The sequence below is a fragment of the Desmodus rotundus genome, chromosome 6 (genome assembly GCF_022682495.2).
Source record: "Desmodus rotundus isolate HL8 chromosome 6, HLdesRot8A.1, whole genome shotgun sequence".
Classification (NCBI taxonomy): Eukaryota; Metazoa; Chordata; class Mammalia; order Chiroptera; family Phyllostomidae; genus Desmodus; species Desmodus rotundus.
In genome coordinates this window covers 140,087,707-140,113,590 of record NC_071392.1, presented here as the reverse complement: position 1 = coordinate 140,113,590, position 25,884 = coordinate 140,087,707, and the positions used below count along the sequence as shown (strand labels likewise).

The window sequence follows — 25,884 nt, the reverse complement described above, 5'->3', positions numbered from 1 at the left end:
CCAGGACCGCCAGCCGAGAAACGGGAGGCTCAGAGAAACACGAGCCGCCATCCTAGAAGTTTCGCTTTTGGAGTAAATTTCAGAAATGATAGCGCGAGACTGCCTTTGGGATCTGAAGTCAAGCTGGGCCTTCACGGGCACTTGGGGAGAGGAGACCTGAAGCATCCCAGGGAGGGGAGGCACAGTGGCATCAAAATCCAGCCCCAGATCAGGAACTATTAGGAGATCCTGGGCAAATGGGGACAGCAGGAAATCAGAATTCACATTTGGGAGGTGAAGGAAGCAGGGATTTCTGAAAGGGCCACAGGCGGGCACAGATAATGCTGCTGCTGCTGCTGGGGCTGATCGCAGCTACATTTATTCAGCACCACTCTGCCCAGGCACCGGGCTGAGAGCTACACGCGCGTGCTTTCATCTGGCACGGACCCTTGGGTGGTGCGAATTCTTACCTTAAGCCCCAACTAACCGGTGAGGAACGTGAGGCTTGAAGGAACGAAGACATTTTTTCCAAGGTCACGCAGTTAAAGAAGTCACGGGTGGATCTGGGGTCCTACCCCAGGCATCTTGGATGTCACGACCCACACCCCTAGCTGCTTCTCCTTCCCGCCTCCCTATTCAGGACTGACTTCCCTCCCCCACCTTCAACTTCCAAGACAAGGAGAAGGGAACCCTCTTGCTGTGAGACCTTCCTAGGAAGGTAGCCAGGGAGGGTGGCTCTCTTTCTCCTTCTCTTGATACCCTCGCCCAGCCAAGCGTGTCACTCTCCTGTGACACAGCCCTCGGCCCAGCCCTGGGCCGCCGCAGCCGGAGCTGGTGCTGACGCACTGGGGCACTGTCAGCGCGCTGGCACTGGCTTCGAATGATGGGGATTGTGAGCCATCGACAATGTCTGTAGCTTCCTTTTCCCGAAATTACATTTGAGTCATAACCTACTACCAAGAAACCCTGTGGGACCTGGGGCTGCTCACGGCTGGTCTGACTCTGAAAAACGCCGAGCCCAGACTGAAAAGAACGCCCGGGAATGCGACCGACTGGTGCAGAGTAGATTCGCCACCTCCCTCTTTCTTGAGTCGATTCCTTTATAAACGGGACTCAAGTCGTGTTAATACTAGCTTTTCTGCTAAACTGCCATCAAGCACATGCACACTTTGTCACACTTGCTGATGCTTATTGACCTGTGTCTCTCCCGTAATCATTCAAGCCTTTGACTTTTGGGCCCAGATGCCTGCTCAGGAAATCCCGTTTCGAGGCCAAAGCCACACTCACGCCAAGGTTTTGTGGTAGTCGATGGTGTTCGTCACCCCAAGGAACTTTTGCACCGTGTCCATCACCTTGGCAGGTTCTGTTCGCAGCAGTTTGCCATCCAAGACCAGAATCTGGAAAAAAAGAAAAAGGAGAAGGGCGATCTGAACCCATTCTCACTCCAGAGGCAGACGGGTCCCCAGTTCCCTGGGTCAGCAGCCAGTCACAAACAGGTCCCTGCACTCTGGAGAATCTGTTTCCTCCTCCACCTCTGAACAGCAGGGGTCCCCAGCCATCAGCTTCCCCTCACTGATGGCGTCCTTTCCTAGTCTGAGCCGCCACCAAGCCCTGCCCACCTCCTACCTCTACAGCATCCCTCTCTGGCCTCTCCCCAGGCTTCTGGCCTACACGTCACTCTCCTGCCTAAGTCCCCCAAGTTTTCCTAAAACCCATCATGCAATCTGGGTCCCCTTAGGGCTACAGATCCTGTTGTGAAGGGACAAGGACTTAGGGAATTCTCACAGGTCAACCTTGAGATAAACAAGACTGAAACTTTGGAAGGCCCCGAAGGTCTAACTCGCCAGTGACAGCAGTTTGGCCCTGTGACCAGTGAGAGAGCATCTGCAGCTCCCTGCCGGCTGAGATCGCCCTCCCAAGGGCGAGGGACAGGCAGCTACCTGGTTGGCGTGAAAGGCGCTGAGCCACCGCTCAATGTGGGTGGCATACCAGCCGGGGACCAGGCAGCGGTTCTGGAGGGCGTGCAGCTTCGAGGACGCGTCAGGCCCAGCCGTGATCACCTCGTGGAAGGTGTACTTCAGGGCCACCGGGTCATCATGGGCTCGCTGGTGCTGCAGGCAAGGGGGAGGGTCAGCACGTCATGGGGAGGGCACAAAGCGGGAAGCTTCAGTGGCAGAGCACGATGAGGAAGTGGAAGACCCCGGACTGAAACCAGGAGCCAGGGTTCAAGTCCTGCCTCTGTTTCCCATCGTCACCTGACCTCAGGGAAGTCACTGGCCCCTCTGAGCCCTAGTTCCCTCATCTTTGGAAGGCTTGAGTTGGACTGGAACACAGTTTCCAAACGTTCATTTGTACACCGTCTCTAATTTCTGCAACATCCACAAAACACTCCACAAAAAGTAAGCGCCAATGCCAACATACTTCCTTTATAGGGACTCACCTTTCTTACTCACCCAATTTCCAACTAACACCCACCACTCCCTCCGTACATGGGAAAGCAGAACAGCTGTCACATGCAGAAAGCTCATGACCACCACAAAAAGAATGCGGCGTTCTCAAATGCCAGCCAGATGGAAACGTCCGCTGCGGCCATGACCTGAAACTTTGTACTCTTCGACAAAAGACACAGCCTAGCAGTGTTAGAAAGGACTTACGTGCCATTTGCACCAAATTAAGAATTTCTCCCTTAGAGAAATCATGAAGTGTTATAGATGGAATGTTCGTCCTGTCCCCGAAGGCCTATATTGAAGCCCTAGCCCCCAATGTGATGATATTAAGGTGGGACCTTTGGGAGGTGAGGAGGCGTAGACAGGTCATGAGGGATTAGGGCCCTTGTAGGAAGAAGCACCAGCGGGTCTGCTCTCTCTCTGCCGTGGGAGGCCACCGGGAGAAGGCGGCTGTCTAAAAGCCAGGAAGAGCCCTCTCACTGGGAACTGTATTGGCGGCGCCTTGATCTTGGACTTCTAGCCCCCAGAACTGTGAGAAACAAATTTCAGTTGTTTCAGCCAGCCAGTCTAGGGCATTTCGCTATGACTGCCCGAGCACACTACAACAGAAGGACTGGGACAGGATTGCAATGGGGAAAATGCCACGGTCGAACCGCCTGAAATGATGCCATGGGCCCCCAGCACCCGCAGAATTCCCACAGTCCAGAGATCAGGGGCCCACCGACCAGAGGGACCCCTCACCTATGCCCACACTCCCACTGAAGACCACCCCAGCTCAGAGGAAGGGGAGGTCTACGGGGCTGGAGAGCAAAGAGGTCTGCAGCGGGCCCCGACAGCAGCGTGGGCCCGGCTAGGCCACGGAGTAGAGGTGACCACCTAGAGCACCCAGGTTAGCAGGGTGACAGGGAACTGCCCAAAGTGGCCTGAGGAGGCCTTTCTGGACCAGATGGTAGGCCAGGCACCCCCAACACCCTAGTACATTGCAGGGAGAGGAGGACACCCCCCAAAAGGCCCAAGCCTAAGCTGTCCTTTCAGCCCAGTGGAATGGCTCAGAAGAAATTAAGTCAGGTGATCGAAATTTAAGGAAGTTCTAGTTCTTACAAGTCAAGTAAGGACTAGGAGTCACACCGTCTCTGGCGTGGATGCAGTCCCAGTAACTTCCTTACCTGGTCAGCGTTTGCACTCTCACCAAGAATGGCAGGTCCCATATGTCATCCTTCCCTGAACTCCAGCCCCCATCCCCACCCCCACCCTGTATCCAGGGAGGGGCCGCAGTTAGTATCCGCCCAGGTCACTGTCCACCAAATCAAAGCAGAAACAGCCTTTACCTCTTATTGGTGTCAGATCGAGAGGCAGGCCCCCAGACCAGGCCAGGATGGTGGGCAGGTAACTGCTGGCCGGGATTCCAAGGCTTTCTGCCTGTCTCCTCCACCAGGCTAGAAGCACTGTGGAGGTGGGCCTCTATTCTTACCCACCAGCACACCCCAGGAGCCCAGCTAGGGCACATAGCAGGTGATTAGTAAATGGCTGCTGAATGAATGAGTAGCTGAGTGGCAGGCGGAGCCTCGTGCCCCCACCCAGGGCCCTGCCCCAGCCCGGCTCACCTGGTACCAGGAATAGGCCCGGTCTGCCGGGTTGATGAGGATGGTCAGAACCTTGGCTTTGGGCAACAGTGCAGCTGCCCGCCGGGGTGCCACTTCCGAATCAAAGTAGTTGGCACTTTTCTCAAAGTAGAAGTCAGAAGTGGTGTTGGAGGGGATGGGGAAGAACTCCATGTACCTGCAGGAAGCCCAGGGAGGGGGCTTACAGTCAAGACCCACGAGGAAAGGGCTTGAGGGATAGAGCACAGGGGGCGAGGGTCGCTGGCGTTTGAACTTTTGAAAGCAAGCAGGGCGCATCGCTCCCAGGCAAGCAAGGGCTCACTTCCAGCCGGGGTCCTGGAGGAATGGCCACTTGGCAGTCTCCCTTTTCAGAAATCCTTGTGGTGAGGGGAGTGTGAGGGGAGCTGAAGACTTAGGGAGTGCCATGGGAAGGGGTTGAGTCTTCTTACAAAACGCATGCTCCCGGAGTAAAACTGACAGGGCCCTAACGCTCACTGCCACTAGGGGGCGAGCTGGGACTGGGATTGGCAGCTTCTCAGACGAACCTGCCTGCCGCATCCCATGCTGAGTGACCGTCCACACCAGTCCTTTGGGACCATCTCTAGGTTGAGAACCCCTCAGAAAACTAAATGAACACTCCAGACCCTCCCAGGGGCACCTATTCACGCAAAGTAGAGGTACACTTTCAGGGGTTCTTGGGAACCGAAACTCACGAGGCCCACCCTGCTTCATGTGTAGGGTCCCTGCTCTGTCCTGTGAGACAGGGATTCTCCAGGGTGGTCCCAGGGGCCCCTTCACCAGTCACCTGGAGGCTTTTGAGGTTCCTGCACCCACCCTACACATCTTTACAAAACCAAAATCTTGGGAATGCAGCTAAGGACTTGCTCTCTCTCTCTCTTGTTTCTGAATTTTCTTCATAAAATGCATCTTCCTGTCCACAATCCATTGTAATACCTAAATCGAGAAAGCTCTGAAAACTGAACCTTCCCCTCTATGTTCGTAGCAAAGCCACTTGGCAGCAAAACCTGACTTATTCATCTCACTTAGTGTAAATATTCACACCTTTTGCCACAGACATACTGATGTATTTGCTACTGGGGTGCTGTCCCAGACCCGGCAAAAGGTGTGGCTAAATGTATGGTGTGGCAGCATGCCACCTCCCCGCAACCCGAAGCACGCTGACTTCCCGTAACACGTCTGGCCACAACGGGCTTTAGATAAGAGGGTGTAGACATATTAGAGATACAGAGAGAGAGACAGGTAGGGAGGTAAATAGAGATATGAAAGATGAGAGAGAGAGAGAAATACACACAGAAAAATGCAAAAAAAAAACCCCAAAAACCCCAAAACCGCAAACTGGAAGAATGGCCATGATCTCCCCAACCAGGTAACAAACCCCTGACATAAAACTGACAAACAAAAGTAACTCAGGTGAGAAAAGATAAACAGAAAGATGCAAACTGAAAAATCGGAACATAAAACCATCCCCATGTGGTCCCTATACCCCAACAACCTCTGATAACAGGTTCTATAGGAAGCTGCCATGTCCACCCCCCGGGGACTCCCTGAAGGCTAGCAAGCCACCTCTGAAGGACACATGAGCACAGTGGGAAGGTCCAGCTCTCGGGTCAGAACACTTGGATTTTAGCCCCTGCTCTGTCCCCAGCTCTCGGGACCTTGGACCTCAGGATGTTTCTGTGTAAGCAAGGGAGGGGCTGGACTCTGACTTCCGTGGCCTCTGACCACGAGCAGTAATGCAGCGGGGCAAAGGGCTTCCTCATCGAGTGTCCCATCCACGACAAGGCTCCAACGCCGTGACTCCAGGGTCACTGCACTTTGTCCCTGTTTACAGGAACTTTACTTTGTGTGAGCAAGCACCAGCTGCTTCCTGCTGTGGCCACAGCAGACCGAGTCCTCCCGGGCAGGCTCTGAGGAGGCTGTTCCGTCCCACTGTGGACTGAAAGGCCCACTCACCAGTCGATGCCTTTGTGATAGTTGTGGCCATTAAAAAACTGGATCTCCTCAAAGGTCTCTGAGCTGGGGTAGTTGCTGCTGAGGTCCGGGTGCATGCTCAGGAACAGGTACAGGGCCGTGGTGCCTGTGGGGATGGAAGGCGGCTGAGACCAGGGCCTGGCCCCCAGCACAAGGATGGAGTCTGCAATCCTGGGTTCTTTTTATTTTTAATTTTTTAAAAAAATTTTATTCAGTTACAATTGTCTGCATTTTCTCCCCATCCCTCCACCCCACCCCAGCCAATCCCACCTCCCTCCCCCACATCTACCCTCCCCCTTGATTTTGTCCTTGTGTCCTTTATAGTAGCTCCTATAGACCCCTCTCCCCACTATCCCCTCCCCACACCCTTCTGGCTATTGTTACATTGTTCTTAACTTCAATGTCTCTGGTTATATTTTGTTTGCTTTTTTCTTTTGTTGATTATGTTCCAGTTAAAGGTGAGATCATATGGTATTTGTCCCTCACCGCCTGGCTTATTTCGCTTAGCATAATGCTCTCCAGTTCCATCCTGAAATCCTGGGTTCTGATTCTAGGTCTCCATTATTTACTGCAAGGTCCCAGGAAAGTCCCTTCCCCTCTCTGAGGCTTAGCTTCCATCTATACAGTGAAGGAGTCATACCAAATCCAGTAGGGCAAATATATGGCAGGCATGTGAGTCTCTCAACTCCTGCACCCATTGCAGACACCACTAATCCATCACAGCATTCTTCATCACTAAATGCGAACTTGGCCTCCAAATCCTTCTCACCACTCTACTCCAGCAGCCACATCCAACTCACTACCGTCTCCTCGTAATCCCAGAACCAGATACTTTATTCTGGGCCCTTCCAGCTCTGGACCCCTGTTCTCTCTGGCACTCAGGAGGAGCTCAGAGAAAAAGGAGCTCCAGACCCTCCAGTCTGCAGATGTAAAATTCCTGAAGGGCTAAGAAATCTGGCTCAGAAGATGCCGCCTCTTCTGGATGCCCTCACTCACACCCACGCCTACCCCCTTCTCCTTCAGAGTTCATTCCTTCCTTGTGTGTGAGCCTATGGTTAACAAGCTATAATGAGAGGCCCCAGCAGGGAAGGAGACTAGAAATTGGTGATTAAGAGTGTACATTTTGGAGCCACAGAGACCAGGGTTCAAGACCTGGATCTGACATTTCCTGAGTGTGTTAGGGGAAGTCACTTAAGTTCTCTGAGCCTCAAGTGTTTTCCTGTCAAATGAGGGCACCCGCTTGTGCCTTAGAGTGTGGATGGCAACTGCTTAGCAATCATGCCCCCACTTCTCCCTCCTGCACTTCCAACAGACATGACTAACAGATCGCCTGACTGATCACGGTCCTCTTTGCCTGGAACCAGTTTTGACCTGGCACTGCTTGAACTCACTGAGCAGGTCATCTGGGCTGCTGTGCCTCGACTCAGAGACTCCTGGGGCCCAGGGAGAGCTCCCTGAGGCTGCGGTTCCAGACAGATTGAAGAATTCCATGCCCACCCTCCGCCCTGTTCCCACCTCCACAGTGACAGGCAATTAATTCATGTTCATCACCCCAGTTTTACTCCTGCTTCCTGGGAAAGAGGGTACAGGTTACTGGGGAATGGGGCCAGGGCAAGCTGGTCCCCAGAATTCTGGGGCTGGTTCAATGGGCAGTGGGGGAGGCTGGCCGGGAGTGAAGAGACCTGCCTGTCTTCTGGGGGCCAATGATGAGGAGTTTGGGGAAGCGGTCGCACGTCTTCTCCTTGGACCAGATGTCTTTGTGGCGTTTGTCCTCACAGGGGTCCTGAAACAACAGTGGAAGGGCGGTTAGGGGCCCAAAAGTCCAGTGGAGGGACTCCCACTGCTCATGGGTTTATGGCTTGTACAGCCCTGACTGACAGGCGTTACTACATGTGTCCCTGTCACATCCCCTCCTTGGGACACTGGGCTGCTGGCAGGGCAGGCAGGGACCGTTTGGGGTCAGTCCTAGCAAAGCGCGCAGCCCAGCATTTGGCACATAGCAGGAACGCACAAGCACTCGCTGAATTTAACTGCCTGCGATGTGCCTCCACCAGGGGTCAAAACCATTTACTATAAAGTTTAGTAAACCTTTTGAAATAGTTAGTAAACACGCGAGGCTTGGAGACTATCCGGTCTCTGTCGCAACTGCTCAACCCTACTGCTGTGGCCTGAAAGCAGCCGCAGACAGCACAGGCAGGAACGGGCACGGCTGGGTCCCCAGGAAACGCTGTTCACAGAAACAGACCGTGGGCCAAAGTTGGTGGACCCCTGGTCTCAGCTATGAGCATGGCATTAATTCTAGCTTCTGTCTGCAGCTTTTGACAGTCCCCGGGGACAGACTTCCCCCCACACTGTCCCCACTGCCCTCCCCTCAGTCTCCTTTCCCATGGCTCAGGGCCTGCTGGAGAGAGGAGAGCAGAAAAAACTGAGTCTAACCAGGCCGGGCAGTTGCTTCTGTACTTCGTCTCCATCATATTCACTTACTGCTGTTTTCTCAGAGGCTGTGTAGGAGTGTGCATGCCTGTGGGGTGGCGTATACATACATGTGCACAAGAACGAGTGTGCCCATGCTGATGAGCAAATGAGCACCTGAGTCTGCACTCGAGAGATAGTCAGAGGGTGTGAGTGGAGCCCCCAAACCCGCGTCTGGAGCACGCATCTGTGCGCAGTGGGCAGTCCATCCTGCGACCAGGCCTCCAGGGCCCCCTCCCACCCACCTGCCAGAGCGGGTCCTTCTCCTCGGAGAAGATCTGGAAGTACTTCTGGGCCAGCTGCACAGGGGGCAGCGTCTGCAGCCGGAGGTTGGTCCAGGAGTGCAGGAAGCGCACCAGGTGCTTAAAGGTGTACAGGCCCAGCCGGTCGTTCCCATAGTTGGACAGGTGCGTCATGAAGATGCTAATCTGCTCCAGGGGAGGGAGGCGGGAGGCAGAAGCTGGTCAGCCTCTAAGCCGCATTCACCCTACTTCTGACCTTTTGGTCTCACTTCACTCGCTTTCACGAAGGGCCACTCGACGAGCAGTTGTATCAGGCCACCAACAAACTCGCTGTGTGACTGCACACAGCCCGGTGAATGCAGGTCTGACTGACCACCAGCTATTTTGGCCCTGGAGTGGGAAGCTGACCTACCGCACAGTTACCTGGGTATTCTGTTTAACTTTTTTTGGTGGTGGTGGGGAGGGAGGGTGGATGGACGATAAGGAATATTTAGTTATCCTAAAAATCTAAATAACACCACCACTTGATATCTGTTTAGCATCTTAATATCTACATTAAAATGTGAATGATTAATTCCATTTTATAGATAAGGAAAGACAGGCCCAGAAGGCTCAAGTGAATAGTTTAAACTATACTTATTATATATAGCTTATATATAGTTTAATATAGTAATAGCTTACTATGTATATTAATATACACTTATATATTTATACACACACACCGAGACTGGAAAGAGAATATGGTCTAAAATGCCTCAGGGCAGACGGGCCGTCCGCAGCCCCCCTCACCCGGCCGGGCTGTGGAGCACTCACGGGATTGAGGAGCACGGTGAGGAAGAGCTCGCCCCCATTGATGATCTTGTCCAGCTCACTGGAGCCGCCGGGGTACTCGCTGTAGAAGATGGTGTGCGTGAAGAGGCCGCAGGTCTGCCGCGGGAGGACCTGGGGACGGGCCAAGGGGAGCTCTGGCACCTCCCAGCATGGATGGGGGTGGGAGGACCCTTCCTCAGAGCAGCCAGGGTGTCTCCTGCTATGTGACAGCGCAGCACCCGCCCTTGAGGATCTTCTCCCACCGAGACCCACAGCCTACGACCCCCGCTGACCGCCGGAATGCCAGGTCTGCCAGGGCAGGGACTTCTGTCGGCTTCGCATGCCTGTACCCCCGTGCGTAGAAAAGGGTCAGGCACACCGTCAAAGCTCAGGAAAATTTTTTAAGTAAGCACACAAATGAGAGGCCTGTCCTGAGGCCTCACTAGAAGTCCCTTTAAAGAATGTTCATCCCCTGTCACAAGGGCTAAGAAGGAGCTTGTGGAAGGGGCAGACCGGTGGCTGCCTTCCCTGGGATGGAGACCTCAGATGCCAGAGGGGTGGCAGAAAGTGGCCTGCAACCCCGCACCAGCTCACCAAAGCCACGCCTCCCAAGCCGTGTGTGCACACCCGCCCCGCAGCCAGGGGCCCACGTACCATGATGCCGTTGTGGATGAAGCCACGGCGGTAGCGGGCCGGCTTCAGGTGGGGGTACTCTTCCGTGCTGGTCACTCGGATGTTCCACACCTGCTTCCAGGCCTCGTACAGCTGCACGTGCACAGGGTACACGCCCGAGTGGTGGGGTGCCACTGCGTACCCCATGTCTGTGGGAATGCCGTGCTCCTGAGGAGAGGAGGGCGCGGGCAGGGTGAGCATAGGGTTCCAGCCCTTCTGGGCCTCATTCCCCTTTGCAGAATGGGAGGGGAAATCAGAGGCCAGAACAGCAGGGCAGGGGGTCCAAGGAATCATGGTACAGATGGGCAAACTGAGGCTTGGGAGGGAAGGAGCTGTGCTCAGAGTCTCCAAGTGAGACACTGGCCGAACTGGGACTCTAACTCTCTGCCCAGTGTCATGCCCTCCAGCACCCAGGAGAGAGGAACAAGATTGGGCTTTTCCTGCCTCTCTGGGCCTCGACCTGGCTGGTAGGCCTCGCTCCGCCAGTACCAGGCCTCACTCCCTCCTCCTGCTGGAGTGCTTTCTCCAGCTTTCTGGAGCTCCCATTCTAGCCTGAGCAGAAGAGCCTGGGCTCAGGAAGCAAACAGGTCTGGGGTTAAGTCCTGGCTGGGTTCTCATTAGCTGGTGTGGCCTCCCTGAGCTTTGGTTTCTTGTCTAAAAGTGAGGCTGTTGACACCTGCCTCCTGGAGTGTCTGTGAGGCTTCCGGAAGATAGCCGCTGCAAAGGTGCTCACACAAAGCCATCAGACCGAACTGCGAAAGCAGCCAGGGGCCCACCATCGGGCGCCAGCCCAGCCCCTAGCCCTCCCGGCTCTGGCTCATAGGGAATCTTACTCACGACAGCGAACTTCTTGTTCAGAGCCATCTGCTCAGCCAGCACAGACTGGTTGTGGAAAAGGTGGGGCTGCATGTGGCTCCACATGTGGGGGAACCACCAGAACTCCTTCACATAGGACAGCAGCAGGTCATCCCCAGCGTCCTCAGCATCAGTACCTGCAGCCCAAGCACAGGCAGCTCAGCCTGCCTGGCCCGCCTGCCACAGGGTCCTCCAACCTGGGCTGGTGTGCAGGAATGGGGTGGGGGGCAGTATGGTGACACCCTACCCCTGCACCCCCACCAAGAGCTTGGAACAGTTGCTAGGGCTGCAGAACAGGAGCAAACAGAGCCCTAGCCCAGGGCCCTGGATTCCAGTCTAAGGCATGACTTTGATGCACTCTGTGACATTGGCCAAGACCTTCTCTGTGCAATGCAGGCTTCAGAGGCAATGGTCCCATGGTTTCTTCCAGCTCTGACGCACCTGCTCCAATCCTATTCCCATTTTCTTATCGGGTCATTCATCTCTTACTTACTGATCTGTAGAAGATCTTTGCACAAATATACACATAATGTTTAATTGCATCTCACGTGCATTCCTACAACCACCTCCAATATGCTGCTAAGGGTTGAGAACATCCAAAATGTGGAGGGACAACCCAGCGTCAACTCTTATTTGGCTCTGGGGCTGTACTGTACACTTTTCCCCAGAACTGCAGACTAACAGGGATTTGCCTGGAATTCAAGGTGGCCCAACCAGAAGGCAGCGAGAGGAGACGCTCACTGCAGGTGACATTTGGGTGTGTTCCCTCGGGCCAGTCCCTGAGGGCAGTCTGTGGGGAAAGTGAGGAATGTAGAGGAGCCCAAAAGAGGAGAGAAGGCATGAACCAGGCCGCCCACAGCTTCCATCTCAAGCCTGAGGACTGGAAAAGAACTCATGACAGGGTGGGTACAACTATAGGACATTTTCACTTTCTGTGCTACACATTTCTGTCGTTTCATAACCTTCAATCCCACTTTTAAGCAGAAGTAGTACAAGTCATTTTAAAAGGTGGGGGTGAGGGGGTGACAAGCGGGAGAAGATGCTTCCCCAGGACAGCACAGCCTGCAGGCTCAGTGGGAGCCATCATCGAGCTGCTGCTGTCCCCAGATGGCCACTGCCCGGGGCTGTGACGGTTCTGTGAGCTGTTGGTTGGGGGGTAGGGGAGTGGGGAACAGGGATGAGTGTGCCGCTAAGGTGGCCCATCACACCACCTGCAGGGCTCTGAGGGTCTGTCTGGACCTGAAGGCCGCAGGAAGTTGCTGGTGGGAACACAGGCAGACCCACTTACCTGTGTGGAAGAATTTCCCTGAGTAGCCCAGGTTGAAGGTGAAGTTTGGGATGTGTGTGCGTAGTTCATTCTGTGTATCAAACAGGGCCTAAGATAGGCAGAGGAGAAAAAGGGGTGAGGGGAAAGCCAGGAGCCCTGCTCCCCGCACCGAGGGCCTGGAAGCGTCCTGCTGCTGCAGGACCAGCTGAAAAGTCTGCGGGGCCCCATGAAAAATGAAAACGCGGGACTCTCACTCAGAGGCGGTGGCGGAGTGTCACACCTGGTGCAGGCCCTTCTGCGAGTGGGGCCCTGAGTGGCCGCACGGGCCCCATGCCCGTGACACCAGTCCCGTGTGGCCAGCTGCACCAGGCTCCTGGCACGACGAGCCCTAGACTCCAGTCTGGCCCTGCTGTGTGCCCTTGAGAAGGCGTCAGTCTCCCCAACAGTAGAGTGGGGACAATAGCACCTCCCTCATGGAGCTCTTGGAAGAATTAAATGAGAGATTGCACGTTAAACTGCCTGACATTTGGTCCATGATGAAAACCAGTGGCGTTGTAGGCCTGCCTGTGGTCCCTGCCCCTGCAAGCCTCATGTCTCCACCTGTGAAATGTGGAGGATTTCTCCTCATAGGTGAAACCAAGGCTGATGTCAAAGGGCCGTGGCCTTTCCAAAGATGTACTGGACACCCAGCAACGCAATGTCCCTGTGCATGGCACACCCAGTGCTTTGCAAGTCAACGAACGGTGTTGACATTTCTGAAACAAACGTGCGGTTGTATTCTGGGGTCAAGACTCAAAAACGCCCTCGAGTGACGCAGAAGGCTGCCAAGAGACCTGCAAGAGCCTGCCGTCCGAACACGTCGCGGAGCCAACATCCTGGCCCTGCTGGGGCCACAGACTGCCTGGTGGACATCCGTGCTCCAGCTGGGTGGCCTTGGGCAAGTCACCGTAGCCCTCTGAGCCTCAGTGTCCTGCTCTGTGCGATGGAGCTTAGAACAATGCCCACCTCACAGGGCTGCTGTGAGGAGCAGACGAGGCAATGCCCCGACGGCCTGCGGAGCCTGGCCCTCGCCCAGCCCCGAATACGCAGCTGCTGTTGGGATTGCTTGAGCTGCACTGTACAGCCAGCACTGTGCCCCTTAATGAGGCAACACTCGCGTCTCTGAAAGAAAGGCTCAGCTGTAGCCTGTGCTTGGGATTAAACAACAAAATAAATAAAACAAGTCTGTCCTTTTTGACTCACAAGGACATTTAAAGCAAATGGGACCCTGGCTGGCAAGGCGCTTTGCAGTCTGCAGTGAGCTCAGCGTATGGCAGAGGGCACTCCTGCTGGTATTCTTTCACAGGACCGGCTCCAGACTGCCACCAGTCCTCCCATTCCAAACACGCGGCAAGTGGGAACTCAGCAGGGCACCCCCAGGGTCCCTGGGGACACAGTGAGCCTGGAGCCTGGCTTCCTCATGGGGGCCAACCCTGGACAGGCAGCAAGACCTAGGTTACAGCAGGAGCAAGCAAGGTTGGGCCACCAGAAGACGATCCCTAGTGAAATCTCAGGAGGAAACAGGATTGGTGGAGCAGATCAAGGCAAGGCTGTCCTGTCCGGGGCCGCTGCTGCCGGGAGGGCTCAGAGCCCGGCTGTCTCACACACCCCCTCATACCTCACCCAGCACCCCTGTGAGACCCTAGGAAGTCAGAAAATAGCCTGAAAACTTCCATCCACCCCGCCTTGTCATTTTACAGCAGAGGCTCAGCATGGGAAGGGACACGCCCAAGTCATCCAGTGAGGGTCAAACTGAAACTTGATTCCCGATTCCCAAAACAGTGCCTGCTCTCCACCCTTCTCCTAGGGAGGTGCGAGGAAGCATAGAAGAGCATTTACTCTTGACCAAGGCAGGAGAGTGGTGCCCCAGCCCCACCCCAGCCTTCCTTCCAACCCCCAACAGTGATTTCAGAAAGATGAGTCGGCACAGATGATCTGAGTCACTCAGGGAGAAAAAAAGCATTCCTCTTGGAAGTCTCTTTTCCAATCCTCCTGCTAACATCAAAAAGAAGTCTTGGTTTTGTGCTAATCCGCCTCTGTCACTCCCTAATCTGGTGGAAGAGAGGACAGGCAGTCTGAGGCAGGAGGCAGCGTTATCTCTGCAGAATGTAATCCTCACCCCACCCCACCCCCACCCACTTTGTTTTCCCTGGAGTGAATGTTAGATTGTTAGATTGTTACCTCTGTCTATTTATGGCAACCGGGTCTGTCCTCCCCACTTACACAAGTGAGGGCCTTTCCTTTGCAAATAACCGTGAGTAAAACCGTGAGTAGATGAAAACTGTGTTTTAAGGATTGCTTAATGGTCTCAATTTGCAGGCTTCTGTTCAGTCCTGAGCCGTGTGTAAAACTTGGTTAGTTTGGTAAACACATTTTGAATTAAACATATGCATTCCACTATCTATACAGACCACAGTTAAAATATGTCTTGTGTGTGATTCAAGCTCTAGGTCTAAGAGTTCGGTAGTTCTGGTCCTGACACAAACATCTTTGAGTTAAAAATCAGCCCTGGCTGGTGGGGCTCAGTGGATTGAGTGTCAGCCTGTGAACCGAAAGGTCGCTGGTTCGATTCGCAGTCAGGGCACATGCCTGGGTAGAGGCCAGGCCCCCAGGTTAGGAACGTGCGAGAGACAACTGATCGATGTGTCTCTCTTTCTCCCTCCCCTCCCTCTCTCTAAAAATAAATAAATAAAGCCTTTCAAAACATGTTTAAGAAAAAACCGTGACTAGATCAAGAGGCGGGTAAACGAGCCTGCCCCAACGACTGGGTCTCTCCCTCCACAGACGCGTCCTTGAGTCCCACACGCCAGATGCAAAATTCCTCCAGAGTCAATACTTCAGTGCAATTTTAAAGGGCCCTTGCTTCGAATAAGGCAGTTAACAAACCCCCTGGCCAAGGGAGGGGGACTAACAGCATAGGGGACATGCAGGCAGCAGTCCTGATGAGGCCCAGCAAGGTCTGTCGGTGAGGCCACCCCAGTCTGGCATGCAGGCCTACCTTCACGTCCTCCACCTTCATGCGCGTGCCCTCCTTGCCCACGAAGATGTCGTCGATGTCCACCAGGATGTAGCGGTCCAAAGGCAGCGAGAGGCGCTTGCCAGTGAGGAAGGCCACGGCGTCCACGAAGACGAGCTTGTGCAGCCAGAAGTTGAGGTTGTTGCCAAACAGCACGCGCTGGATGCCATCGTGGAGGCCCAGGTCCTGGACCACCGTGGCGTGCAGTGCGGCGTGCAGGCCGGCGTCCGCGCCCAGGTGCGGGATGGACTCGGATGAGCGCGTCTTGGCCAGCAGCACCGGCTCGTAGGTAGAGTGGTTGGACTGGAACACGGTCCAGTCCTCGCCGGGCAGCACGCCCTTCTCCACCTCGCTGGGCCGCGTCACGTAGAGCAGCGGGGACCGGGGGTTGATGCTGCAGTCTTTCAGGCCCAGGTTCGAGTGCAGGAACAGGGGGAAGCCTTTGAGCTGCGCACTCAGCAGGCTGTTCTCGTTGGCCTGCAGTCGGGATGAGGCAGGGAGGGGAGAACAGCCATCAGACCTGGAACCCCAGGGACCACGGAATCTCAGGTGTGCGGGAACAGTCACATTAACAGTGTTCTCGAACCTTCATGGCGGGCTTGCCGCATCTCTGGCCCTGCAAACCCAGCTTCACCCAGCACGATAACGTTCTAGCTAACACACATTCTGTCCTCACCAAAATCAGGCCCGGGTTCGGGCACTTTGCACGCAGGGGTGCTGGTGATCCTCAGTGACCCCTGTGATGGAGGCATTGCTATCATTCCCACTTTACAGATGCGGAGAATGGGGCCCAGAGAGGCTACGTAACTTGCCCAAAATCACACAGAGAGAGGCCCAGCAGCTGACAGCATGCGCCCGACCACCTGGACCTGGGGAAGTCAGGTAACCTGTCTGTGCCTCGGCTCACTCCGCTATAAAATGTGGCTGAGAACTCGGTGGATACCTCAATAGGTGGTGGAGGAGGAGGAGTGTACTGCTGGCAAAGTGCTAAGAACAGGGCCAGCACATCACTGATTGCTCACTCGGCCCTCACATCGGCCTCAGGAGGAAGGTGCCTTTGCTACCCCACTTTGCAGGTGAGGAAACTGAGGCTTTGAGGGGAGCGCGGCCCTCAGCCACTCAGCTGTCAGGAGGAGGCACAGTTTGCCGCCCGGCATCTGGTCCTGCAGCCCGCACACCGGGCTCCTTTCCTGGGGTTCCCAAAGTGCTTCTGCACACACAACTTTCTTCAGAAGAAATCTGACAGGATGCCAGTTAGATGAGATCAAAGAGGAGGTGTCTACTGGGGGTACAGGAACAGGGACATGCCATCCCACAGCATTCCCACCCCCCAAGTGTCCCCTGCACCCCCAAGGCCACCCTCTTGCAGGGTCTGCTGCTGCCCAGCTCCCTGGGGACCTGCAGACAGTACCCTTGGGCCCCACTTCTCATCCCTAGGCTCCCAGCCTCCCAGCCACCTGTCTCTGGATATGGTACAACTTGTCCTTGTCCCTGAGCCAGTTCCATTCTGTCTTCCTGGCCTGGCAAACTCCTGCTCACCCTTCAAAACCCAATGCATATACCCCCTTCCCTGTATTGGTCTCCCTGAGGCCACATTAAAGCCTTGGTTACAGCAACTTTTACCTGGGCTGCTGTGTCCAGGGTCTCTCTCCCACCAGTCTGTACCCTCTTGAGGATAGAGGCCATGTCATTTCCACCTTTGGGTCCCTGGTGTCCAGCACAGGCTTGACACCCAGAGCGAGCTAACACCTATTTGATGAGCAACTGACTTTTTAAACAGAATGAAAGAGGAACAGACAGCTCTCCGGCACCCGGCACACAACAGCTGTTCAATACAGGATTCGTTTATTCGCTCCACAACTATTCACTGTGCCAGACACTGTCTCGTGTCAGGGATACAGCGAGAAAAAACAGACAGGGTCCTTGCCCTCATGAACCTTAAAGTTAAGCAAGAGAGTAACACAACAATCAAAACTGCAGAGATAAACACAAGATGTCAGCGAGGCCCAGGCTGCACAGAGGAGGCCCAGGGTTCTAGAACAGCAGATAACACCACGGTCAACGGGCTCCAGAAAGGCTTCCTGGACACAGGGACTTTCCTGGAGAGTGGGACTTGAAGAATGAGTAAACATCCACTAGGGGAGAGGTAGAGGCCAAGTTCAAAGAACAGCAAGTGCTAAGGCCCAGAGGAAGGAGAGGGCTCAGCACAGCCAAGAAATAGCAAGAGGCCAACACCGATCACAAGGGAGAGAGGGTGAGGCAGAAAGGTCAGCTGGGGCCAGACCTGCAGGACCCTGAAGGCTGGACGTGTGGGAACCATCAAAGACTCTATCAAAGGGAGGACAGGTTCAATTTGCATTTTGAAAGGCCCATCTGGCTGGTGTGTGGAGAATGAGTGGGGTGGGGCAAAGCAACAGGGGACAAAGGGCAGCAAATGAGGCCAGAGAAGGAGGCAGGGTGGTGAGCAGGGCTGCCCCTGGAGCTGGCCTTGTGAGCACTGCACAAGGGCACTCATCTGTGCCCCAAGGAGGAGCCGCATCTGCCCAGAAGGGTGCCTTTTGCTATCTCCTCCACGCAGGAGTGCTTTTTTCTAATTCCCACAAAGGCTCTGCAGGACCCTGGCCTTGTAAGCCGGGATAAGGAGCCGCATTTGATGTTACCAGTACCTGGAGTACCTGCCAACTCCCCAAGCTGTCCCCAGATGGCCTCAGTGCAGAGCACCCCATCTGGAGAGGCCACCTTGCCCAGACCCAGGCTCCCCAGGGCCCCTAGGCCAGCGCTGGTTGAAGAGGAAAACTGCAAAGACAGTGGGGGCCTGCAACATTTCAGGCCCTGTCCGTCACCTGCTGTGGCCTGCGAGGTCACACTGGGTCACAGGCACTAAGGGATCCCATTTCAAAGCCCCGACCCTGAGCTGACTGCCAGGGCTGGCAGCTCAGCGGGCTGCCCAGCTGGGAGACACTGAAGAAGGGAAAAGCCAAGTCGCTGACAGGCCACTCCAGGCAGCAATGAGGAGAACCAGCTGGGGAAGGGGAGCACACCTCGCACCACAGAGGCTGGCAGCCATGGCAGGCCTCACCCACGGGAAGGGAACCTGCCTGCCTCCCAGCACCCCTCAGGAGACACCGAATCCTCCCGTGCGGTCCTCCAGGCCACAAAAGGAAGCCCTGGCCCAGGCACTGGGAAGCCCCATGCAGACTCAGTGACTAGCTGATGACCTTGGGAACCCCAGGTGTCCTCCCCAGGCCTTTGGTCAGCTTGCTCTGCCTCGCTCACCTGTGGTTGGATTAGAAGCACTGAGTGTGGCTGTCAAATCGTGGCTCTGACTTATCAGCTGTGTCACCCTAGACAGCCACGTAACTTTGTGAGCCTCACTTCCTCACCTGGAAGGAAAGCGCCACTTCACAGGGTAGTTGTGCAAATCACACATGGTAAGGCGGCAAGGCAATGAGCTCAGTGTCCATCCCAGGAACCAGGCTCCTGACGAAGGCCTGCTCCCACCCAGAGGGATCCCACATGCGCTCAGGACTCAGAGCCACAAGACTAAGTGCCCCCACCAGCTGTTTGCCCACACAGAGGTGATAAAGCCTGACAGCTGTCATTTATTGGGTGGCCCCAGGTACCAGGCATGGTGCTCGTGTTTCCCATCCATTGTCTTGCTTTATCTTCAACACGGCCCAGTGAGTCAGGAGCTGTGACTGGTCCCACTTTACAGATGGCTTGGGTAGTACCCTGTCCAAGGTCACTTTGCTTTTAAGTGACAAAAAGATCTAAACAAGGGTCTGGACTTTTCTGCCCCTGTTCCAGCACCAGTGGGGACTGGAAAATAAGTCTCCAGATCCACGGGGTCCACAAACTGCCTGGGTTTGGCCAACCCAAAACTCAGCGCTGAAGCGGGCCTTGCAGAAAGCAAAAAAAAAAAAAAAAAAAAAAAGGAAAAAAGGAGCTTGACCACCAGAGGGCGCTCATAAGAGTAAAAAGTCACAAGCCTCTGCTTAAAACCAAGTTGGGTCTGTATGCAATAGGGTAGGAAGAGCAGGAAGACCTGTAATTGCCACTGACCCCACAGTGAGACTGAGCATGCCCCTGCCCCCTCCAGGGCCTCGTGTTCACCTGTAGAGCAAAGAACTGGGGCTAGAAAGGAACAAGTTCTCTGTCAAACCAATTGTGCCCAGTCACCCTAGCCCATTGCTTGGTTCCCAGAGACTAGGGGCTCTGTGCACTGGATGTGCCTTCTGATGCGAATTCTCCTAAACCAATGGGACCTGAGGTTCCTGGACTCACTGCACAATGGTCAAGACTAAGGCCTCAAGGCTGACAGCCCCAGGTCTGTGCTCACTGGACGCGTGAGCATGGGCACACGTCTTCACTCTCTGCCTCTGTGTCCTTCCCTCTGAGATCAAGATGATATCTGCCTACTTGGAGGATGGCTGGTGAGTTAATTCCTGTACAGCATACAGGACAGGGCGTGGCTCTGGGGTGAGCACTCAAGAAATGCCAACCATTCTGACGCTTTCAGGCCTGGGGCTCTGACTCAATCTGAACGAAGTTCGCGGCAGGAACAGGAACAGAGTCCGGGAGAAAAGGGGAAACAGACCACGAAGACAGTCCGATGTTGTGCCACTTATAAAGCCATAAACCAGGTCAGTACTTCCCAGACAGCGCCCTGTGAGGTGCAGGGTTTTGTGACTGAGCCAGCTGGGGAACAAACCTCACCAGGGTGCTCCACTGCAGGCTCCTGAGGGCAGTCAATGACTTGGCCCACAACACCTCCACCAATAGCAGAGCACCCTGCTGCATTAAGGCGGGAAAGTACATTCCGTGGGAAAGCCACAATTACACCGGGCTCCTCCCCACACAGGGGTGGCCACAAAAACCTGGGGATGAATGGCCACCCAGCAGTGAACACGGGCCACTTCAGATCCACCTCCTGCTCCCCTCCCTGCTCATGCCAAGCAAGAACCCGCTCCGGGACCCATGCACTTCCTTCTGCACTGCCCAGAAGGGCCCTGGTCCAGAGGGCCACACAACTCCTCCCTCACTCCCTTCCAGCCACTTTATCAAGGATAACTCCCCCGGCCATTCTATCTAAATGCAGTCCCAACCACCTCACCCATCACTCCCCATGCCCTTGCCCTGTTTTGTTTCTTTTTGAAGGTGTCACTGCCTGCCACATGGTGTGTTTATTTGTTCACTGTCACCCACCCTACCCTGCGACAATGAAATGTTCTCTCCATGACAGCAGGGACTTGGCACATTTGGACCATAACTGTGTCCCCAGTACATAGCACTGGGCCTGGAACAAATTAAGTGCTCAGTAAATATTTGCCGAACTGAGGAACGAATGCTCCCCAACACCCAACTAGAGTCCCAACCAGTGCTCGCTTCCACTTGACAGGTCAGAGTCCTCTGGCCAGCACCTCTGGGTGCTCCATCCTGCTATCCCCAACCTTCCCCGCCCCAAAGACAGCATCTCCACGACACTTTCAGAAGGACTCTGACCCGGCAGCCATTCGTGGGGCCCCACGGAGCCCACCCAGAGGAGCTCACCTGTCCGTCGGGACTTCTTTCTCCCCTTTCTCCCAATGCAACACGGCTCGGATTCAGGAGGTGCATACATTCCACACTCCACCCCAGCCAAGAGGAAAGATCCCGTGATCCACAGCCCAGACTCTCTAAGTCTGGGTTCAAATCCTGGCTCTCCCACTTACAGACTGCACAGACACGTATACATAGCTTCACCCTCCTGAGCCTTGGTTTGCCCATCTGCAAAATGGGAACGACATACCCCATCCATCAGGAGGACTGCCAGGACGGGTTTTGAGGGCCTAACAGAGCACATCCTCCCTACCTCGCACCCACGTGCCTGCTACAGGCCAAACTGCATGCATGGCAAGCAATGCCCCTGCCCTGTGCCCCTAATAAAACCTAATCCTTAAAAAGCACTTACTAGGCACCGGCACGGTCTGCTACAAGTGTTTCGTGTACACTCGCCCATTGAACCTTCACATAAACCCTGGGAGGCAGGTGCTACCACTACACCCATTCTACAGATAAGAAAAGCCAGGCACTCAGCTAACGAGTGTGGAGATGGGACTCAAGCTTAGCTGGAGCTCTTGACTACTTGGGGCCCCTGCCCCCTGCATACCTTGAAGAAGCCAATGATGCCCACGCCGTAGGCCACACAGTACTTGTCCAGCAGCTCCCGGTTCCAGGCGTCCAGGTTGACGTACTTGAGGATGTTCTCGTAGATGATGAGGGCGAAGCGGCCGCGGCCCTTGTCGGTGAGCGTGGGCATGTCCCCCTTGCCCGGCGCGATCTCCGTGCGGTACTTAAAGCGGCTCGACTCCAGGATGGCCACCACCTCCTGGCCCAGCTGGGAGTAGAGGCTCTCCACGAACACCAGCACCAGCGGGTCCGTGCGGGAAGGGGCAGCTGCCTGCACAGGCTTGAGTGGCAGCAGGCGGCTGGGGGCCACAGGCGGTGGGTCCCCACAGTCGGGCTCGGGGGCGTCGGCCGAGGGCTCCAGGCCCCGCTTCCAGCCATATAGGTAGTAGGCAGAGACGAAAACGCTGAACAGGCAGAAGACAAACAGCAGGAAGAGGACGGCCTGCGGGGACACGTGCCGACACAGCCTGCGGAAGCGCGCCAGGGCGGGCATCCTGGTCCCCGAGACCTCGGCCACCAGTGGCCTGGCCTGCCCTGGCCACCCCGAGGGCCCCCGCAGGAGGAGATGCCGGAGTTGTCCACTGACCAACCAATTCACAGACACTTGTCAGGCAAGGCCCTCAGTGGGCAGCAGGAGTGGAGGACCGGGCCACCGGCCCTTCCTCCCAGCCAGGGGCGCCGACCGCAGGCTGGTTGTGCTCCTTCCTTCCTCCGCGCCCCTTTATGTCACCATGGCAAACCCCCACGTGGTCCTGTGCACAGCAGAAGTGCCCCAGGGCGTCAGGGCCTCCTGGGGGGAGCAGGCAGCTGGCGGGAGGACACTGGCCAGGCCCGGGGGTGCCACATGCCGCTGGCTTGGTGAGGCCCCCGGGGCCAAGGCTGTGGAGAGAAGAGTCAGAAGGTGAAGAGTCAGAGTGTAGACTTTGGGGGTCCACTGATGGTGGATGCACAGGACCTGACCTAGGCAGGCCCAAGTTCAAGTCCTGCTGCCCAGCCTGGCTGAACGATTTGGGCAAGCTGCTTAATCTCTCTGAGCATCAGTTTGCCTACTTGCGAAACGGGGCTGACATTAGTGCCTGCCTCACAAGACAGGGTGGGGGATTAAGTCCAACCATGCGTATAAATCGCTTACAGCAGCATCTGGAGTCTACAATGGCAGTTGTTATTTACTGTAATTATCGGAGACCAAGACTAGACCAAGAAAACTCCAGAAGCAGGAAGAAGTGAGACAATAAACATTTCCCAGACCTGGGAGTTGGAGGTGGAATTCTAAATCTCTCAAGAGCATTTCCCTCAATTACCCACAGTGTTTCTCCCCATTTCTCTCTCTGAGTGGGCCTGGCAGCCCCATCGGTCAGATGAGAAGACTGAGGCTCACACAGAGCAGCCAGGCCACAAATGTGAGGCATCAGTGGCTAAGCCATACTAGAAGGCCCCTCTCAGCATCAGTGCCCACATCTGCAAAATCACCACCCCTGCAGCGTAAGCCTGGGGCCGAGGGAGAACCCAGTGAATCAGCAGGAGGAGCTCGGCACAAGCAACACTTAAGAAACAGCAGCTGGCGTTATCTGACCCAACGCAACAGGCATCTCTCATCCTCAGGGCACGTGCCCACCGGTCCACACACTGGGATCCTGAGGGACCAGTGGGCAGGGAGGCATCTCCACTACTGGGCCTCTGTCCACCCAGGTGGCCAGAACTCTGGGTTCTGGACTCCCCATCGGCTGACCCCGGACAGGCATGCCGCCTGGACTGGTTTCCCTGGAGAGTTCATGAAGACCACACACGCACGCACACCCACTGCACTCAGGCCCCAATTCCACCACCCCGAAGAGCAGCCACCACCCCGAAGAGCAGCCCCCCACCCACAGCCCTCGAGTCTCCCTTCTACATGAGCCGAAGCAGCTTCGGAAAGCTAGCGGGACAGCACCCTAGGGCGGTGGGGATGGAGACAGGGGCAGAAGGTGCAAGGGCCTGGGCTGGTGCAGCCAGGGAGGGAAGGCAAACCTCAGACACAGGCTCGGGGGTGAAAACCTTCCAAGTCCCCCCCAGCTCCAAGGCTACCTGGGGTGTTCAGCACTGGCACAGCACACAGAGACCCTGAACTTCAGGCAGTAACTGCAGAAGTGTATAAAGATTTCCCCACAGAAACACAAACCCCAGCGCTGTTTATCAATATAACAGTAAAGGATGGTGTTTCAGTGGCGAGTGCCCAACACAGGGGGGCTGCCTTTGGCAATGGCGACGCAAGTGTGTGGTGGCGTCCCAGGCAGCCCTTCACAACACGTCCAAGAAGCCATCTACTGACACGGACATACGATTGCCATGTCGATTGCTGAAGCGAAAAACGGGTATAAAACAGTATTCACCGTCACATATGGGGTAAAAATTTTTATGCACAGGCCAGAAACTGGTACTCAATACAAAAGAAAAGTTAACAATTAATCTCTCTCAGTGGTTTATATTTTCCTCTTTTTCTTTGTTTCCTAAACTTTCTACAAGAATCATTTATTATTTCTGTGAAAATAAGAAAAATAAACGTTTCTGAAAGACATGCTCAGAAGCGAGGGGCAGGGGTGTGAAATGAGGACACGCCCTAGTCACCAAGCCAGCCCCGGTTCTGCCACACTGTGCTGTGTGACCCCACGCACACCCCGCCCCTCTCTGGACCTCCTGCAGATTAGAGAGGGGCGGGCCCGATGATCTCTGGGGACCCTTTCACCTCTGAGACTCTAGAATTCAGCCTCTGCTATGTGCCAGCACCACAGGAATCCAAGGCCACCAAGAAAATAGGCACCTACAATGTAGGGGAGGAGTGTGACTGTGGGGAAGGGAGGGTGTTTCAAAGACCTGAGGGCCACCTAATGTCCCTGGAGGGGGAAGGCCCAAGGAAGGCTTCCTGGAGGAAGTGGTACCTGAACGGACCAGAAAAACAAGTAACAGCTGACCCAGGGGTGGGAAGGGGGAGGGGCACATACCACAGCCTGGAGTCGAGGGAGTGTGCGGAGCTTTCCAAGGACTCGATGTGCTGGCTGAGAGCAGGAGAAAAGGGGCAAGTTTCGTGGGCAGAGTCAGGAGGGCTGGCTGACTGGCCCTGTCTCTACCCAGGCTGCACCTTCGTCGTATAGCCCAGTGATAGGGCCGCCCTCTGCCCTGCAGTCACTCTGAGCCCCACCCCTCAGCCTGGGGCCAGGAAAGGAGCACAGTGGGTGGGGAGGCGGCACTGCCCCAGCCGTGCGCCGCTCTCCACTGAGGCGTGGGACCATGTAACCCCACTGTGGGACCATGTAACCCCACTGCCCTGGCAGGCCTGGGCACTGTGGTCACTGACCCCCAACCTGTTGCTGTAACAGCCCCTCGGGGTGTGCGCTAATGATGCCACCAGTGACGTCTCAGGCATCTGGGGGACACAGACCCTTGTGGGAATCAGACAGCATTTTCCCACCGAAACTATGCCCATGCCTAAGAAGAGGCTGTAATGGTGTGGGGAAGTCCAGATCCCATCACCCCAGACCAGCATGGACCCAAAGCCCTAGGCCCACAGAGCCTCACAGTGACCATGCAGATAGGAGCCAGACGGCCTCGTTCAAACCCCAGCCCTGGCGCCCAGGTGTTGTGCAACCCCGGGCAAGGTATTTAACTTTCAGTGCCCCAGTTTCCTCATCTGAAAAGCAGGGGAACTTGACAGCCTTCCCAAAGCCGTGGAGATTAAACGAGTTGATCCATCTGCAGCGCTCAGAGCCAAGCCGCATGCGCAGTGCACAGGGTCAGCCCGTTACCACGCGCCCCGTTTTGTGTACTCGCCATGTGGGTGAGAACAGAGCGCCCGAAACACTGTGAAGCTCTGTGCATCCTCTCTCTCAATCCCCATTTTCAGAGGCTGTGGCCTTTCCCAGGAACTGGATGGATGTGCAAGGAGGGGCCAGATGGTTAGAGGTCAGGAGGCTAGGGAGGAGGCCATGGTAAAGCCCAGGCCCAGGCTCAAGAGAGGGGGAAGGGAGCAAGGGAGTGGGCCCAACAGCCCCTGTCCCCTGGGGTAGGGGTGCGGGAGAGCCAGGAGCTTTGTAAACAGCGAGCTGGCCTCCGGCACTGCCCCGCCACTGCAACCCCCTCCAAGGCCGGTCAAGGCCCTCCACACAGCCTATGTTCCAGAGCCCTGGCTCCAGGGGCAGAGAACTGGAGGGTTTCTAACCCCCCTGGAGCCACTGGGGCCTCAAGGACAGCTGCAGGCCGAGGCCTCAACATCCCCTAATGCCCTGCACCTTGCCGACGTCACCAGGCAGACTCCCGCCTCTCCCAACCGGTTGCCCATCCTGGTCATGAA

The 25,884-nt window shown here is 55.6% G+C and overlaps 1 protein-coding gene across 11 annotated transcripts in view; it reads right to left on the bottom strand.

Annotated features, from left to right (window-relative positions):
- NDST1 (N-deacetylase and N-sulfotransferase 1) overlaps positions 1-25,884 on the bottom strand; it is a 52,780-nt gene that overhangs the window by 2,219 nt on the left and 24,677 nt on the right. For 9 of the 11 annotated variants that reach the window (XM_053926840.2, XM_053926838.2, XM_053926842.2 and 6 more), the window contains 12 exons: positions 21,541-22,439; positions 15,375-15,869; positions 12,359-12,446; positions 11,053-11,207; positions 10,198-10,383; positions 9,547-9,675; positions 8,737-8,919; positions 7,706-7,802; positions 6,002-6,125; positions 4,031-4,205; positions 1,920-2,090; positions 1,267-1,376 (listed from right to left, as the gene is read on the bottom strand). In XM_053926840.2, the coding sequence (XP_053782815.1) occupies positions 1,267-1,376; positions 1,920-2,090; positions 4,031-4,205; positions 6,002-6,125; positions 7,706-7,802; positions 8,737-8,919; positions 9,547-9,675; positions 10,198-10,383; positions 11,053-11,207; positions 12,359-12,446; positions 15,375-15,869; positions 21,541-22,053 (2,426 nt within the window). In that variant the 5' untranslated portion in view covers positions 22,054-22,439. Of the gene's footprint in view, positions 1-1,266; positions 1,377-1,919; positions 2,091-4,030; positions 4,206-6,001; positions 6,126-7,705; positions 7,803-8,736; positions 8,920-9,546; positions 9,676-10,197; positions 10,384-11,052; positions 11,208-12,358; positions 12,447-15,374; positions 15,870-20,942; positions 21,167-21,540; positions 22,440-24,538; positions 24,689-25,884 lie in introns of those variants that run through there. The other 2 variants (XM_024576846.4, XM_045185191.3) reach the window with 2 other exon arrangements.